At 41.4% G+C, this 17,374-nt stretch overlaps 1 protein-coding gene across 1 annotated transcript in view; it reads right to left on the bottom strand.

Annotated features, from left to right (window-relative positions):
• The window catches only part of ntmt2 (N-terminal Xaa-Pro-Lys N-methyltransferase), a 34,211-nt gene extending 18,189 nt beyond the window's left edge, over positions 1-16,022 (bottom strand). Inside the window, exon 1 of the mRNA XM_022207553.2 lies at positions 15,672-16,022. Coding sequence (XP_022063245.1) covers positions 15,672-15,867 — 196 coding nt within the window. The 5' untranslated portion in view covers positions 15,868-16,022. The remainder of the gene's footprint in view (positions 1-15,671) is intronic.
• Between the last annotated feature and the right edge of the window lie 1,352 nt (positions 16,023-17,374).

Genomic DNA, 17,374 nt, shown 5'->3' with positions numbered 1-17,374 from the left:
GGGGAAGAGCTATGTCTGCCAGTAAGAACCACAGCTGAAGGATTTTTATATAACGTTTTAACCATATTTATAAACTGAGGGCCAAACCCCATTGCTTCAAGTATCGACCACAAGAAGGGCCATTCCAAGCGGTCAAAGGCCTTCATAGCATCCAAAGAAAGAATTGCTAATGGGGAGTTTAAATCTTGAGCCTGATCAATGACATGTAGCAGCCTCCTAACGTTGTCGGAGGCAAGCCTTGATTTAATAAAACCTGTTTGGTCACAATGCACTAGGCTGGGCATGAAGCTTTGCAATCTGTGGGCTAAAATCTTTGCAAATATCTTCAAATCGGCATTTAAGAGAGAAATGGGCCTGTAGCTTGAACACTCTACTGGGTCTGTACCTTTTTTAAGAAGCAGTGAAATCAAGGCCGAGTTTACATCCCTAGAAAAAGAACCAACTTTAACCGAGAACTGAAACATGTCAATTAATAAAGGGCTTAATAAGGACCAAAAAGTTAAATAAAACTCCGGAGGGATCCCATCTGGGCCTGGCGATTTACCTTTTGGCATACTTCTTATGGCAGATTCACATTCCGGAATCCCTGTGCATGCGTGGGTTTTCTCCGGGTACTCCATCTTCCTCCCACAGTCCGAAAATATGCTGAGGTTAATTGATTACTCTACATTGCCCGTAGGTGTGAATGTGAGTGTGATTGTTTGTCTGTATATGTAGCCCTGCGACAGACTGGCGACCTGTCCAGGGTGTCCCCTGCCTTCACCCGAGTCAGCTGGGATAGGCTCCAGCACCCCCCGCGACCCTAGTGAGGATAAAGCGGAGTATAGAGAATGGATGGATGGATGTATCAAATGGAACATTGAGATTCAGTAGAACTAGTATAGAAATTAGTTCTCTGTTAGAAGCTGTAAGAAGACTATTGGTGACTTTCACCAGTGTTGTCGTTGTATTATGATGTATACTAAATACTGAATGAAACAAACAAAAAAAAACAAACAAAAAGCAACCCCCCAATATATTATTTGTATATATATATATATATATATATATATATATATATATATATATATATATGTACAACAATAGTTATTTACAAGTTCTGCAACCGAAAAAGAAATAGACAGAAGCTGAAGCTTATTTTGCCTATCCTGTACAATCCCGAGAATCACCCAACGTTACAGTAATACCTGAAATAAAAGACACAAAGAAAAAACAAAACAAGATTTTACTCAACATTAGCCTTCTTAGTCATTTCACGTCATTTTACAGTCATTTTACATTGTACTCTTTTATTATTTTGCCTTTCATATGAAGGTAAATTTGTTTCTTTATTCTTTAATCGATAAAAAGTTGCTCCAATCGCAATACATGTTTTCAATCAGAAAAAACTTCACTTCAATCAAAAAAAAACGTTTTCAATCAAAGAAAACTCTTGTTCAAACGCAAAAAAATATTTGAGACCCAAAAAATTGCATATAAACACGTTTTTTCTTTGATAGAAATTTTTTTTGTTGTTGTTGAAAATACATTTTTTGATTGAAGTCATATTTTTGGATTTGAGCCATATTATGGGTAGGACATTTGTTTCTTTATTACTCGATGAAAACAAAAGCATCCTCAATCTCAAAAAATGTTTTCAATAAAAAAAGGTCACTTCAATAATAATAAAAAAAATTCAATCAAAGAAAAAAACGTTTTCCCAATAGAAAAAATATTACTAAAAGTTTGCTTACGCCGAAAATCTGAAATGGGCGTATCGCCCCTGATTTATAAAACTGTGCGTAAGCACAGCTGCACACAATTTCTTTATGAATCACACACCAGCTGGAAGATTGCACAGGTGGATCCACCTCACATTCTGCCCACAACACACCCACATTTTACCATGAATGGTCAATGCAAAGTAACTCATGAATGTATCTGTATATAAATAAGCTGCGGGATCCACGGCATTTTACGCAGTGCCGGAGGGCTGAGCGTGGTTGTGGTGTGACGTCTGCGTGTCTGCGTGTCTGCGTGTCTGCGTGTCCGCGTGTCCGCGTGTCCGTCCGCCTGTCCGCCTGTCCGCCTGCCCGCCTGTCCGCCTGCCCGCCTGCGTGCCTGTACAGGGCTAATTAATGATTGTACGCTCATCCCATTCGGCCGCATATGGATAAATAAATAAAATTATTTTTTTTGCCTTTTTACTGTGATAGTTGCAGTGAAGAGTGACAGGAAATAGGGAGAAGACATGCATAAAATGGCCACAGACAGGAATCAAACCCAGGCCACTGCGTCAGAGACCAGCCCCTGCAAATGGGTCACCTCCTTTAACCAATGAGCTATACGAGCGCTGGGCGATCAGTAAACAAAATTATTTAATAAAGATCAACGGACCGGTCCTTCGGTCAAATGACCGAATGAAATAACGTTCAATCCGCCCCTGTTTATATATGAACATAGTTCTGCAAGTACAGTCGTAGGCCGAATGGCGCACTATATGAACATCTACAACAATGAGGGTTTATGATTATCCGGCTCTACAAGTCTAATATGTCATAACAATAAAGGTTAGAGATCAATCTGGTTTCAATTCACCACTTCACCTTCCGGCACTGCCGTTCCCTCTGTCTCCAAAATGTGCGTAAGCAAGCATCAAAGTTGGCGCACCGGTGCGCACATTCTCACGCCAAGTTTGTTTTTATAAATCTCAACGTACGCCACTTTCTACGCAAAGGTTGTGATTTAAGCCACTTTCTAGCCCTGTTTTGTGCGTACGCAAGCATCAAGCATCAAGGTTGGCGCACATTCTCACGCCAAATTTGTTTTTATAAATCACAACCTTTGCGTAGAAAGTGGCGTACGCCACTTTCTAGCCCAGTTTTGTGCATACGCAAGCTTTATAAATGAGGCCCCTGGGGGCTGGTGCGCTGGTCTTTATTAAATAATTTTGTTTACCGACCACTTGGCGCCCGTATAGCTCATTGGGTAAAGCAGGTGACCCATGTACAGGGGCTGGTCTCTGACGCAGCGGTTCGGGTTCGAGTCCTGCCCGTGGCCATTTTATGCATGTCTTCCCCCTACTCTTCTCCCCATTTCCTGTCACTCTTCACTGCAACTATCACAGTAAAAAGGCAAAAAAAAGGGGGGGTCACGTGATGACACTGAGCAAGATGGCTGCTTAAGTTTGAGGCTCGGCTTCCGCCGCTTTTAATTGTCTGTTTACTGCCAGCGTCCGTGGTTCCACTGGCTTATTCCTTGTTCTTGCCAGGTTCAGTTCCTCTGTGCTTCTGGTCGACATGCCAAATTCTTGGAAAACAGTCAATACCTCGCCTCAGCAACAGACAAGCGGCAAGGCTAATGCTAACTCGAAAGCTAGCAACAGAGCTAATCCAGCGTCGGCTTCTGAGGATATTAGCAGGGCTGGTATGAAGCAGATGTCTAACGCCATGATTCTGCAACTGCTCCAAAAGGTGTCAGACGACCAAAGTAAGTTTGGTCGATGATATCCGGAAAGAACTGTCCGATACGAGAAGAGCGGTGACGGCGGTTGAAGCGAAGCTTGCTGACATGCTAACGCGGCTAACTGAGGCTGAGGCCCGAATAGATATGCTGGAGGAGGCTGAAAGGCAGCACTGTGATTCTTCGTCAGCGCTAGCCTCTGAGGTGGAAAAGCTGAGCTCCAGATTGTCGGAGTATGAGGACAGAGACAGACGGGTGAACCTTTGCATCTATGGTTTTCCTGAACACGCAGAGAATAAGGATGCCATGTCCTTCTTGAGGAAGGTTTTGCCGGAGGTTCTGGAGACAGACTTTGGTGGCGGCCTGGCTCTCTCGAGAGCGCACCGGTCTCCCCTGCCGATCAAGCCTGGAGGACCACCGAGGCCGTTCATAGTTTGCTTTTTGAGATTTCAGCAGAAGGAGCTGGTGAGACAACGCGTCAGGGAAATCGGTGACGTGTACTGGAACAACCACAAGATAAGCTTCTACCAGGACTTTTCCAGAGCTACACAGGCACGACGGCATGCGTTCCTGGAGTGCAAGCGTCTGCTGCATGCGGCCAAGATCCAGTTCGGGCTCGGATATCCGGCAGTGCTGTCTTTTACAACTCCTGCGGGGATCAAACATTGCTTCGAGGACCCGAAGAAAGCTCTTCAGTGCATCAAAAACTTATAACTGACGCCAGTGTGCTTCTCCCCCCACTCCTTCTCATCTCAAACTCGGTTATATGTCAGCAAGGTGATTATATTTACTTCCGTATTAAGAGACATTTTTGGAGTAAACGGTTTAAGTTTAGATATGTTTAAACAGGAGTATTTGTTCGTGTTCTGAGCGTAGTACTTTCAACAACATAAGTAATATACCTCCAGGACTAGGTTATCCATGTTACTCTGTTCTTTCTTTTAATATTTTGATAACTGAGTCCTTTCTTTGGTATATGTACATGCTTAAGTTTTTATTCTGGCATGCTCTGCCATACAGGGGTGTGCTAATATCTCAGGTTCGTTCCAGAAACTCTTACCTTTAACTGTTATAATGACGAGGTTTACAATTTGGATGCTGTTAGTAACTTTGCACAGCTTAAAGCTCTTGGTGGAGTCGTCTCGGTTAGGTGGCCGGACAGCCCTAAGTTATTTTTCTTTAGTCTGACTTATGATACAGGGATGTTGGGTAGGATTTGGCCTCCTCACATCTCTTTTTTGTTTATAATGCTTTGTTTAGTTCTTAGGTTTATTTTTTTATGTTGGGGTTCATTGGTATTATTTAGAATCCAGGCCTTTACCTCGTTTACATGGAGGTTGTTTTTTCTGTAAAATAACCTATGACAGGTCTTAACTTCATTTCCATTAATTTGAGGGGTCTTAATATTCCGCATAAAAGGCCCACCATACTGGAATTTTTAAGGAGGAAAGATGTGGACGTGGCAATGATTCAGGAATCTCATCTATTACTAAAGGATATTAATCGATTTTCCAATAAGTTCTACCATTGCATCGCTTCGTCATCTGCTGTGACAAAATCCAAAGGTGTTATGGTTATATGTAAACGTAACTTAAGGTGTGATCTGATTGGATCTTGGGCGGACACTGAGGGACGGGTGGCCATCGCAAAAACTAGAATAGCAGGTAAAAATATTGCTTTTGTTTCAGTTTATGCTCCTAACACATACGACAATACCTTTTACAACACACTAACAACTTCGCTACTTGAGCTTTCTGACTTTAGTTTTGTGGTGGGGGCAGACTTTAATGCAGTTTGGGACAGTGGCCTGGATCGTTCGGGTGGGCTCGAGAGCAGAGACCAGTTCTTGGCTTCAGGGGCTTTGCGTCAGTGGGCATCTGATATTGGTGTTATTGATATATGGCGTTTTATAAACCCATCCCAGAAAGATTTTTCTTTCTTCTCTGCAAGACATAAATCCTTTGCAAGACTGGACTTTATTTTTGCTTCCAAAGAGCTGTTCGGTAACGTACACATCTCTCATTATATACCAATTACATGGACCGATCACAAACTCATCTTTTGCTCAGCTACTATTTGTGAGATTTCAACTAAGGCACCGAGGTGGCGCTTCAGTACTTCCTTATTACTGGATGAGTCCTTTATTCTTCAATTTAAAGTAAACCTGGAGGAGTTTCTAAGGTTTAATGTAGGATCGGTGTCTGACCCCAGAATTTTGTGGGAGGCTATAAAGGGATTTATAAGAGGCAACTCTACTCTGTATGCCTCTACACAGAAGAAAAAGCGAGCTGCTAAATTACATGCTTTGGAATCTAAGTACGCAGTGTTAGATGCCTCACTTCAACAAAATTTCTCTGAAGCTACTGCACTTCAGAAAGAAATCATAAAAAAAGAGACGCCGATCGGAATTTTTAATGCATAAAACGAGACAAACTTATTACTTCAGCTCCTCGAGACCCAGTCGTCTGCTTGCTATGAAACTTAGGGCTGATGAGCATTTTGCAGACATCTTTTGCGTTAGAGATGCTGATGGCGTTGTGCAATCAGACCCCAAATGTGTAAATGCTACTTTTGCCAGCTTTTACCAAACACTATATAAAACAGAAGCCATTTGCAACGAATTGTCCTGCAAGACTTTTCTAGATCAGGTGCAATTAAGTCACTTGTCTGTGAATGAATCTAAATCTTTGGACAGTCCCATAACTATTCAGGAATGTGAATCTGCCATAAGAAGTATGCCAAAAGGTAAATCGCCAGGCCCAGATGGGATCCCTCCGGAGTTTTATTTAACTTTTTGGTCCTTATTAAGCCCTTTATTAATTGACATGTTTCAGTTCTCGGTAAAAGTTGGTTCTTTTTCTAGGGATGTAAACTCGGCCTTGATTTCACTGCTTCTTAAAAAAGGTACAGACCCAGTAGAGTGTTCAAGCTACAGGCCCATTTCTCTCTTAAATGCCGATTTGAAGATATTTGCAAAGATTTTAGCCCACAGATTGCAAAGCTTCATGCCCAGCCTAGTGCATTGTGACCAAACAGGTTTTATTAAATCAAGGCTTGCCTCCGACAACGTTAGGAGGCTGCTACATGTCATTGATCAGGCTCAAGATTTAAACTCCCCATTAGCAATTCTTTCTTTGGATGCTATGAAGGCCTTTGACCGCTTGGAATGGCCCTTCTTGTGGTCGATACTTGAAGCAATGGGGTTTGGCCCTCAGTTTATAAATATGGTTAAAACGTTATATAAAAATCCTTCAGCTGTGGTTCTTACTGGCAGACATAGCTCTTCCCCTTGTCTGTTTCAAGGGGCTCGAGACAAGGATGTCCATTGAGTCCTCTGTTGTTTGCGCTCTCTATGGAGCCTCTTGCGCAATTAATTCGTAGCTCTCCTATGATCTCACCTATATCTATTAAGGGCACACATCACCATATAGTTTTATATGCCGATGATGTTTTATTATACATTAGCAACTCATCTCAATGTATTCCAAACATCCTGTCAGTATTTGAACAATATGGCAAGGTCTCTGGTTTCAAGATAAATTGGCAGAAATCAGCTTTGCTCCCTCTGAACCAGGCGATGAGTTGCACCCCCGTCCCTCCCTCCATCCCTGTTGTCTCACACCTTACTTACTTGGGTATTGAAATCTTTTCCTCTATACAATCAATTATTAAACACAACTTTAATGGTATGCTCAATAAGATTATTTCAGATTGTGAAAGATGGTCCAAGTTACAAAGCTCAGTTAGGGGCCGGATAGCCACAGTGAAGATGAACATCTTGCCAAGGGTAAATTTCATCAGCCTTATCTTACCTCTTTCTCTACCCTCACAGTATTGGCATAAATTACAGTCGGCTATAACAAAATATATCTGCAACGGCAAACATTCCCGGATTAAACTCTCAACAATGCAGCGTCAAAGACAAGCTGGCGGCCTTTCTCTTCCTAATTTTGAATATTACAACTGGGCATTCACTCTTAGACCCTTGTTAAACTGGCTCCAACCAAATATTGAGGTGTCATGGTGGCCATTAGAGGAGAAACCTGCTGGCTGTCATTCCCTTAAAAGTTTTTTGTTCTCAGGTATTTCTGCTAATGTATGTTGCCGTGGGTTCGGCCCTATCATTTCGCATTTGCTGTCAGTGTGGAAAAATGCAGAAAAACTTAGTGGCTGCCTCTCTTCATGGTACTCACAAAATCCTTTGTTTAATAATGACAGGTTACTAATTAATGACAAACCCATTTGTTTTTCTTTCTGGGAGACCAAGGGCATAGCTACACTTGGGGATATTTTTGGTGAAGAGGGCTTCTTTTCTTTTCAGAATTTATGTGACAAATATAATATACCCTGCAAAACCTTTTTTTCTTTCTACAGCTAAGATCAGCCGTGTTTGCCAACAAGATCCCATTACATGTTTCACTTCCATCACACCCTCTATATAAAATTATATCTGTTTCTAGAATTTATGTCTTTTTGTTACAACTTGCTTATAGACCCCTCCATCAAGAATCTGTTTGGAGAGCAGATGTCTCTGATATGAGCTGTACCCTTGATTGGGATAAAGTCTGACTTAACGTTAGCCTTGCCTCAAGGAACCCAGACCATCAACAAATTCATTTCAACTTTATACATAGGTTATATTTAACACCCAGGAAATTACACAAAATGAAGTTAATTGCTAACCCTTTGTGGTTCTTTTGTTCTTTGAAGTCTGTTGGCTCCTTTATGCATATGTTTTGGGATTGTCCCCCTGTAGCAGCTTTTTGGCGCTGAGTTGCTTTTAATCTCTCCTCATTATGCGGTATGGTATTACCTTGCTCTCCTGCAGCTCTCTTATTAAATGACCAGATCTGGCGATTTGTAAACGACGGGCTTTACTGGCCAGACTCACGGCGGCAAAAAAGCTGGTGGCTACCCGTTGGAAACCCCCTCACTGATTGTCTGTTCGGGCTTGGTATCTGGGTTATTTAGATATAGCTTACTTAGAGATTTCCATTGCCCGTATCCATAATGCAAAGAACTCTGTCATTGAAATGTGGTCTAAAGTAATAATTGACCTTCAAAAATGCTTGAATGAATGATTATTTTTTTTAAAGGTTGTTGGTAACTAGGGGCCTGGATGTCTGTTTGTTCGGTTCCTTTTTGTTTTTGTTCTTTTTTTCTATATATATTTATTTATAAATGCTTATTGATGGGCAAGTATTTATGGACATTTATTGACTGTTTGCTACCTTGTTCCAGTATTCAAAGACAACCGGCTGTGGCCTTTTGCACACGTTCTGGTGTCCAACTGTGATCTTCTGTACTTGTTCTTTGGTAAACAGCTGTAAAGTTTTACACATATCCACGGTACTCAGACTCTCTTGCCCCTCATATTTTTCAAATGTTTTTTATATTTACATGTTGTTAAATTGAAAATAAATAAAAAGTTGATCACAAAAAAAGGCAAAAACAAGTAAGTAATTTTATTTATTTATCCATATGCGACCGAATGGAATGAGCGTCCAACCATTAATCAGCCCTGTACAGGCACGCAGGCACTCAGGCCCACATGCGTCACACCACAACCACGCTCAGCCCTCCGGCGCTGCGTAAAATGCCGTGGATCCCGCAGCTTATTTATATACAGATACATTCATGAGTTACTTTGCATTGACCATTCATGGTAAAATGTGGGTGTGTTGTGGGCGGAATGTGAGGTGGATCCACCTGTGCAATCTTCCAGCTGGTGTGTGATTCATAAAGAAATTGCGTGCAGCTGTGCTTACGCACAGTTTTATAAATCAGGGGTGAAGGGCATACGACCATTTCAGATTTTCGGCGTACGCAAACTTTTAGTATGGATCCTACGCAATGTTTTATAAATGAGGCCCCTGACATCTACATTCTCCCCAATTTTTGACCTAGCATTTTAAGAGAAATGTTTATAAAATAGAAATCCATCCATTCTCTGTACACCGCTTTATCCTCACTAGGGTCGCAGGGGGTGCTGGGAGGTCGCCAGTCTGTCGCAGGGCTACATATACAGACAAACAATCACACTCACATTCACACCTACGGGCAATTTAGAGTAATCAATTAACCTCAGCATATTTTTGGACTGTGGGAGGAAGCCGGAGTGCCCAGAGAAAACCCACACATGCACAGGGAGAACATGCAAACAGATCCCAGGCCCACCCCGGGATTTGAACCAGAAATCTTCTTGCTGCAAGGTGAAAGTGCTAACCCCTACACCACTGCAGCCCCTAAAATAGAAATGGTTCAAACATATCATTGACATCTCTAACACAATGTTTTTCTGTCTTTTGCCACTTGTTTATGCCATTTCCAGCCAGTATAAACCTACTGGTTAAGTAAAAACTCACTGTCAATCACAATTTGTCAGGTGCCTAACTGGAGGTTCGACAAAGCACTTTAACAGTGTGTTCCTAATTCACCCTTTCACACACTAATGGTGGCAGGGCTGTCTGCTATCAGGAGGAATTTAAAATTGGGATACTCTGGCATGTGGAGGGGCTGAGAATTGAACCACCACTAATCTTGTGTTAGGGCTTCACTGTCCGAACCACAGACATCCCTATATTTCATGTCAGTCTGGACATTTTAGTACATTATTAGTCAAGGTATCACAGCATTGTTTTGTTCGTTTATTTTAGTTGTTCAACATTATTTAACAGAATAAGAGTAAATATAATTACATTTTCATTTGAGGAAATCACATTACTGGTTGCTACACAAATGTCTAAATGCTCCAGAAGTCACAATTAAACCACAGATGACAAAAGTAACAAAATCTGATAACAGATAATTCTTTCTCCCTTCATGTGTTCCTGACCACTGAGCAGGTACAGGCTGTGTGACTGCTTAGACGGTCAGTACAAAGATGCAGATGGATGCTTAACAGCCTTGTTTGCAAGATATACTGATTTAACAGAATGAGTGTTGAGTGGAATGTTTCAAGATTGTCGGAGGAAAGTATAGGAGCATCAAGCAACACCAAAGAGACAAGACAGCATGGTTACAGACTTGTCTGCCAAGAAAGTGTCAATCCAGTACCATCAAGTCCACCTCTCTTACACCTTGAGGTTGGACCAGCTTCTTTAGAGATGACCTTTGATGTTCTATGTAACAGAATATGACATTGGATTAAATGGTACAGGATCTGAAGCTTACTCTTTATTTCAAATGCCCTAAGCCTGAGAGACACCCTCTCAGTATGTGTAGAATATATTTCTTTTAGGTGTACTCATCTTGCTTGTCATTTGCTGTTCATAAATAATCTGACCACGAGCCATGTATAGCTGTGACTGACATGAGTTAGTGCTTTCATGCTTGACATGCCAGACCATTAATGGGCCTTGTATCAAGTTAGTGGTAACAAAGTAAGATGTCTTTGAGCCAGAATGGCCAGCCGGGCAGGATCTCCTGTTTCTGCAGCTTGCAGTCTGATGATTGACAACTGCACACTCTTTAGAGAATTACCACATTTTGTTATTACTATTATGATAAATAACAACAACAGCAATAAAAATAATAATAACAATAAGAAGAAAAAGAATGGGCTACACAGTGGCATGGCTGTCACTTTGCAACTAGAAGATCTCTGGACCATGTCCTACCTTTCCTGGGATCTTTCTGCATGGAGTTTACATGTTCTCCCAGTGCATGCATGGGTTTTCTCTGGGTTCTCTGGCTTCCTCCAACAGGCCAATAACATGCTGAGGTTAATCAATGACTCTAAATTGTCCGTAGATGTGAATGTGAGCACGATTGTTTGTCTCTACATGTAGCCCTGTGATAGAGTGGTGACCTGTCCAGGGTGTCCCCTGCCTTCACCCTCAGTCAGCTGGGATAGATTCCAGCCCCCCACAACCCCAATGAGGATTCAGTGGTGGTATAATAATGTTTATTTGTGTTTCACTTTTATAAACAAAAAATGTTTACAAAGAGCACAGCAGGCAAAGCAAATGTAGGACACCCAGAATGCAATTTAACAACAGAAAGCCTGACAGTATGGCCACCCCTCTACCCCACAAACAAGGTCTGTTTACGGTAATTTACGGCATCAGCAAACTTGGAGTTCATAGCCTGTGAACTGGTGATAACTGCCGGGAACTTGGTAGGTTTTCGATAATTCATAAGGCCGATAATCTGGCTTTTCATGCAGTGAATAGAGTAGGGTAAAATTAGGATAAAGCTAAAACAAGAAGACAAAACAATATGACCATTTAAAATATACACAAATAAAGGCAATAGAAATAGCAATGAAATTATGACATCACAAAAAGAAAGTCTATAAATCTGGATTTTTAAAAGTGATTTTTATTATGCAGGCAGGTCAAACCAAAGCAGAAGGGCCTGATGGAAACGCCATGGTGACCTGAAGATTTAGATCTCAACCTCGGAACAGAACACTGAGGGCCTAAGGCTGCGAGGTGGTTCAAATGTGATCAACATTTTTGCAATGTAACTTTGGTACAGTGAAATCCTATCCTAAACTGAACAAGAGGTCAGTGAAGAGAAGTTTATGCAAGAAAAGAGGGAGTTCCAGAGACAAGTTTGGAAACGAAATACGCGTGAATGGTTTACAATGCGAAACCATAGCACTTGTTAGAAGGTCTGCCAAGACCCTCATTACCAAAACAAAACAAGAAATAAGCTCCACTTCTGGCTTTGATATTGTGTCTTATGAAATACTTCAGGAACCAACCATGAGTAAATACACTACTGTTCAAAAGTTTGGGGTCATCCAGGCAATTTTATTCATGTGCTGACATAATAGCACGAGGGTTTTCTAATCATCATTTAGCCTTTCAACACCATTAACACAATGTAGCATTAGAACACAGGAGTGGTGGTTGCTGGAAATGGGCCTCTGTACCCCTATGGAGATATTCCATTCAAAATCAGGCATTTCCAGCCAGAATAGTCATTTACCACATTAACAATATTTGGACTGGATTTCTAACTAACTAACTTCTTTATGAAAAGGTTAGTTTCCTCTGTGGATACACTTTACTGAACACAAGTTCCAAATGTTGTTAATTCCTTAGAAAATTTCCATAGAAAAGGCTCATTTCAGACTTTGAACAAGGTATGAGGGTGCATTCGCAATTTTACCTCCTAAACTCAATAATTAAAAGAAATCAAAAAGAACTTTATGAAATCTCCTTTTAATTGACCTGTAACAATTCAATTCCGATTACAGTTCTTTTGTTAAGTTTATTTTACTTACTTACTTATTCATTTTTGTGTTGTTACATCTATTAATGTCTCACACATCATGGTTGTTTATTAATCCCTTGACAACCAAATGAATCTGGCTGAGACATTAAGAACATCAGGGATGCCAATACTCAAGTAATTTGTCAGTGATAAAGCAGCCACGTCACAAACCTTACCTTCTTTATTTATCCTCTGTTTTACTCTAAATTGGACCACTATTTAGAAAATACACATCATTTTGTACTGTAAAAGATTTAAAAGTAAACTCATATTAAAAATGTTATTAAAGTGAGAAATCATGGGAGAAGTATGGTAGTCTTCTTATAGATTTTTTGGACTAATTTTTGCAGTCAGAGGAGTCTTAATCTGTTATTCATCAAGAAAGAATGTTCTTCCGTATTGGCTTCACTTTTCAAATGTGGAGGGTAAGTTCATCCTTTCTATGTACTCTGGTATGTATGGAGTGTAGCCAGTGGAGGGACTGGGCTCTTGCAAATACTTCCCAGCATATTTGATTTAACTTTAAGTGTAATGCAGGTTTCATGCTTAAAACGACTCGATCTTAAGCAGAAAACACACAGACTGTCCTTTCCTGCCTGATCAGGAGATTTGAAACCTTCCAGTTGTAAGTGAGGCTGCGAACCACTGCAGTATCAATCCGCTACTCTGCCCTGTCTCTCCCCCTGCAGCTCGGTGCCTGAGTGGAGTCTAGCTTCCCAGCTGACTCCACTCAGGCAACCAACCACCCCTACGGCTCCCGGACAGCTGACGATCATCACACTGATTACTCACCTCCACAATAAGAACCGGCTCATCCTTCCACTCCCTGCCAGATTGTTGAACAAAGACCACGCAACCTAGCTGCCCGGGATCCAGCCACCCAGAACCCTCGTCCATTTTCCCCAGCAACTCATAACCGGTTTCCTCCTGCCTGGACCCTCCGTTCCTACCTGGACCCCTCCTGTCCCTGCCTGGACCCCCCGTTCCTGGCCAAAACCCCCCACTACACCAGCCGCTCCTGCACTCTGGTTTCCCCATCCCGGCCATTATTCATCCCCGGCAATAAATCATTCTAAATTCCCTCTGGTCTTGGTAGTGTGGCTCTCTGCTTTGGTCCAGCCCTCCCTAGTTCGTGACAGATACAACTTCACCTGAGAAAAAAAAATGTATTAAGGACACCTGCCTATAAGGTAGAACTTTCAGTTTATTTAATGGAATTTTTCACTCCGACATGTAAACATCTCTAAAAATCATGAAACCATGTAACAGAACTTTTGCAAAGCCCGGTATGTAAAGCTGAGCTATTTTAGAGAGATCTGCTGTCTGCATGTTAAAGCTGTGGTAGGCGGCATTTTTTCCCTAATCATTGGCCATGTTATACTTTGTCCAAATGTTGGTACATGGGGGCCTGTAGGGTCCCCATGATGTAAATTTTATTGTCTGCCCAAGTCTGCAAGATTCCACATAGACCCCTCAGAGGCCATCCCTGTGCTGGCCAAAATTTGTATTTATGCAGCAACTACACTACAGGTTCAGTGGTGCACATACCTGGCAGTAGTGTGTATGCACAAAAAAATTGATGACGACCTTCTGTGCATATTTGGAATGGAGTTCTCCCAGTGAATTCCAAGCAGACTACCAAGTAGTATAGTAACAACAACTGACCATCCATGGTGTCTGCAACTGCATGTCTACATATCCACAACGGGGTATAATTAAAGCTGCTGTCCAGAGTTTCCGTTTGTTTTCAATTTATGTATCATTTTTTAACAAAGCTTAAATGTGTTAGTCTAGTTCGATACTATAATATAAAGTTAGTATGACGCGATATGAAAATTTATTCCTGAGCTCCGCCTTCCTCTCATAGACCCCCATGTTATTCCAAAAAGCGCCGGTCGCTGCCGACCAATCAAGTTCGAGCTTCAGCTTTGTCATGCTGTCAATCAACGGTTACGTGCACAGCAAGCAAGCCCATGCAGAGGTGGGCGAGCTACGCACTACGCAACCGCGCGCACATTTGTTTTGCTTGTGGAGGAGAGAGCATCAGGGCTCAGCAACTTCCAGAAAAGTTACCAATCCCACGGCTTGTCAGGCCAAGAGACTGCAGGACGTTTTTTGGCTCGGGGTGCTCGCGTCGCTCCCCGACCACGGCCTCCATAGCCCGCCTGACGGCTTCGTTTAGATGCCCGACCTCTGGAGGAAGATGTTGGGGCGTCTGGGACATACTCTTCGTCAGAGGAGTCATGCAATTCTGAACTCTAGATAGAAATAAATAAACAATGTAACACATATTCATGCGTAAATGCACTAAGTTTGATAAACAACGTCATCGAGAGGGATACAGGAGTGTAATCACATATTGAAACTTTACTAGTTCGTCCTAGCAGATTCATGTTATTTTGGTATTAGGACAAGTTAGACTCAATACAGAATTCTAATGTAATTCCTTTATTATTTACTAAATGTACTAAATGTAGAAGAGGGGAAAACAGCAAAACAGGCAAGATGCTGCAGCACTCCGGGCACTTCTCTCATGTACTGCGCGCGTGCACAAATAAAGGGGCAAAATCAGAGGGAGGGACCAACAGTGTTTTGGGAGACGCTGCGATTCAAACTCCGGACAGCAGCTTTAAGGTCTTGGAGGAATTCAGACTACAGCCTCTCTCTTGGCTCAATTTCAAGCTTTAGAAAATCCAGCATGTAACAGGAGACTTCAACCAATTAAATCCATGTGACTTTAACTAAAAATAAACAAAGGTAGGAGCTGGGATGCAGATTTCTAAAACTTTTAAGCTTTTCCTTTTTATGAATGACAGCCAGTGGCAATCGGAAAGGAACACAGTAGGAAATCATTTGTAAAACCTTTTTAAGTGTTTGTGAATTGGATAACTGATTCACAAAATGTGCAAAACCCCGGGTATGTTTTTTCAGGTTTACCCAGATAAAACAAACAAATCTTAATCTTTTGACAGAGTAAGACTGAACTTTTGTGTGACCCTTCTTACCCAGTGGAGTCTTCTCAAGCAGGTAGAGGTAGCTGGCAAAGAATTCACTCCTTAGTGTGTGGTGTAGATGAAAGGACATGCTGTGGCGGCACATGGTGTCATCTGTTCCTTTCCAGCGATCTCTAAAGGCCTGGTGAGCACCCTTGTATTCAAAATTGGGTGATGAGCTGCTATCATCTTCAAGTGTAATTTCCATTTCGACCTGTTTGTCCTGTTTTCCAGAAGGTGTTTGCCTAAGCAAAGGTAAGAGACTACTACACTGAATGGTATTTTGCCTGTTTGGGACACTGTCTCTGCAGTTGCTGCTATATCTGTCTAGCTGAGTGTTCAACACGTCTGTGTCAGTGTTCAAGTGATCAGCAGAGATCTTTTTCACAGGGCGGCACTCAGGAGATGCCAGATTTACAGATCACAAGCTTGGAACACCAGCTGTGGAGCAGTGAGGGAGGGGGGCTGGGGCATGGAAGGAGAATACTTCTGTCACTACCAACAAGCAGGCAATTGAAATTCAGGCTGCAAATGCCTGCAGCACATGCCTGTCCATACATCTGACCTCAAACTCTTGCCACCATTATATATAGTATAACATGGTTCTAAACACGGCTTTTTCTTCATCTGATTGTATACATGGTGCTTGTTTTGTGTGACACCATTTTTAGACATCAGAAACGACAGTAAAATTTAGCTCTACGTCATCTTGTGACCAGTTGTTTTAGGAAAATGCTGACCTTTAAAAAAAAATCTAAACTGTATTTGTCAGGTGTTGTTAAAGATTTACATCTTCAGTAGTATCCATTGAGTGGCTATCCTGATACCCACAGACATGAAGGGGCAGTCGAAAAGTGTTCAACACATTATCAGTTTGGCAACTTGGATTAGTTAACAATAGGATAATACAGAGTAACACCATATTTCTCTTTTAAAGTGTCAACCTGTGGAGGTTCCAACTTTGCCTGAATGTCTCTGTGGTACAGTGCCCCACCAGTGTGTTAGTCTGACCTCTTTAATTGACACCTTGGTCTTACAAAGAGCTACAGTCATTCAGTAACTTAACTAACTCATTCACAGCTGTGCAGATGACAACTTTAAACCACACAGCTGCAGATGTAGTGTTTGCTTTGTTGAGTAACTGAGTGCAAATCTTATACAGTCAAACCAGCGTTCCGCTCATGTTCTTGCAGCACGAGTATTTTCAACCTCTAACACAAATAATATTCCGTCACGAGCCACAGGCTAAATTTAGAGTGACATCAGCTGTAACACAGGAGGTGCTGAGACAAGCAAATGCTTTCTGGAGTGTAGATTTACTGTATCTATTCCACCAGTTGGTGGTTTGTTGATTTCTCACATATACAATTAAAGTCCTTAAATTCCTAATTTCTGCTAGTTATACATTTTAAAAATAATAAGAAGATCTGAGATTTTTCAAGAGTTATTTTTAATTTCTCTTAAATCTAGTGCTCTGATATGCCTTAGATCTCTATCTTCAATCTAGACAGTCTTTTCTGGTAAATTCTTAAAATAAATTCATGTTAATTTGTTGAAAGCCTGACATTTTTTGCAGTATCTTGCTCAAGATAAAATCACTTGGATGAGGAATGATGAAGACTTTTCTGCTTCTGCAACTTTTAAAGCAAAATCAAAAGTAGGCATGAACAAATATAACAACACAGTACATAAAAAATCCTTACAGTAGTTGATGT

This window comes from Acanthochromis polyacanthus, chromosome 4 (assembly GCF_021347895.1).
Source record: "Acanthochromis polyacanthus isolate Apoly-LR-REF ecotype Palm Island chromosome 4, KAUST_Apoly_ChrSc, whole genome shotgun sequence".
In the NCBI taxonomy this organism is placed as follows: Eukaryota; Metazoa; Chordata; class Actinopteri; family Pomacentridae; genus Acanthochromis; species Acanthochromis polyacanthus.
This window is presented reverse-complemented; position numbering and strand designations above follow the sequence as displayed.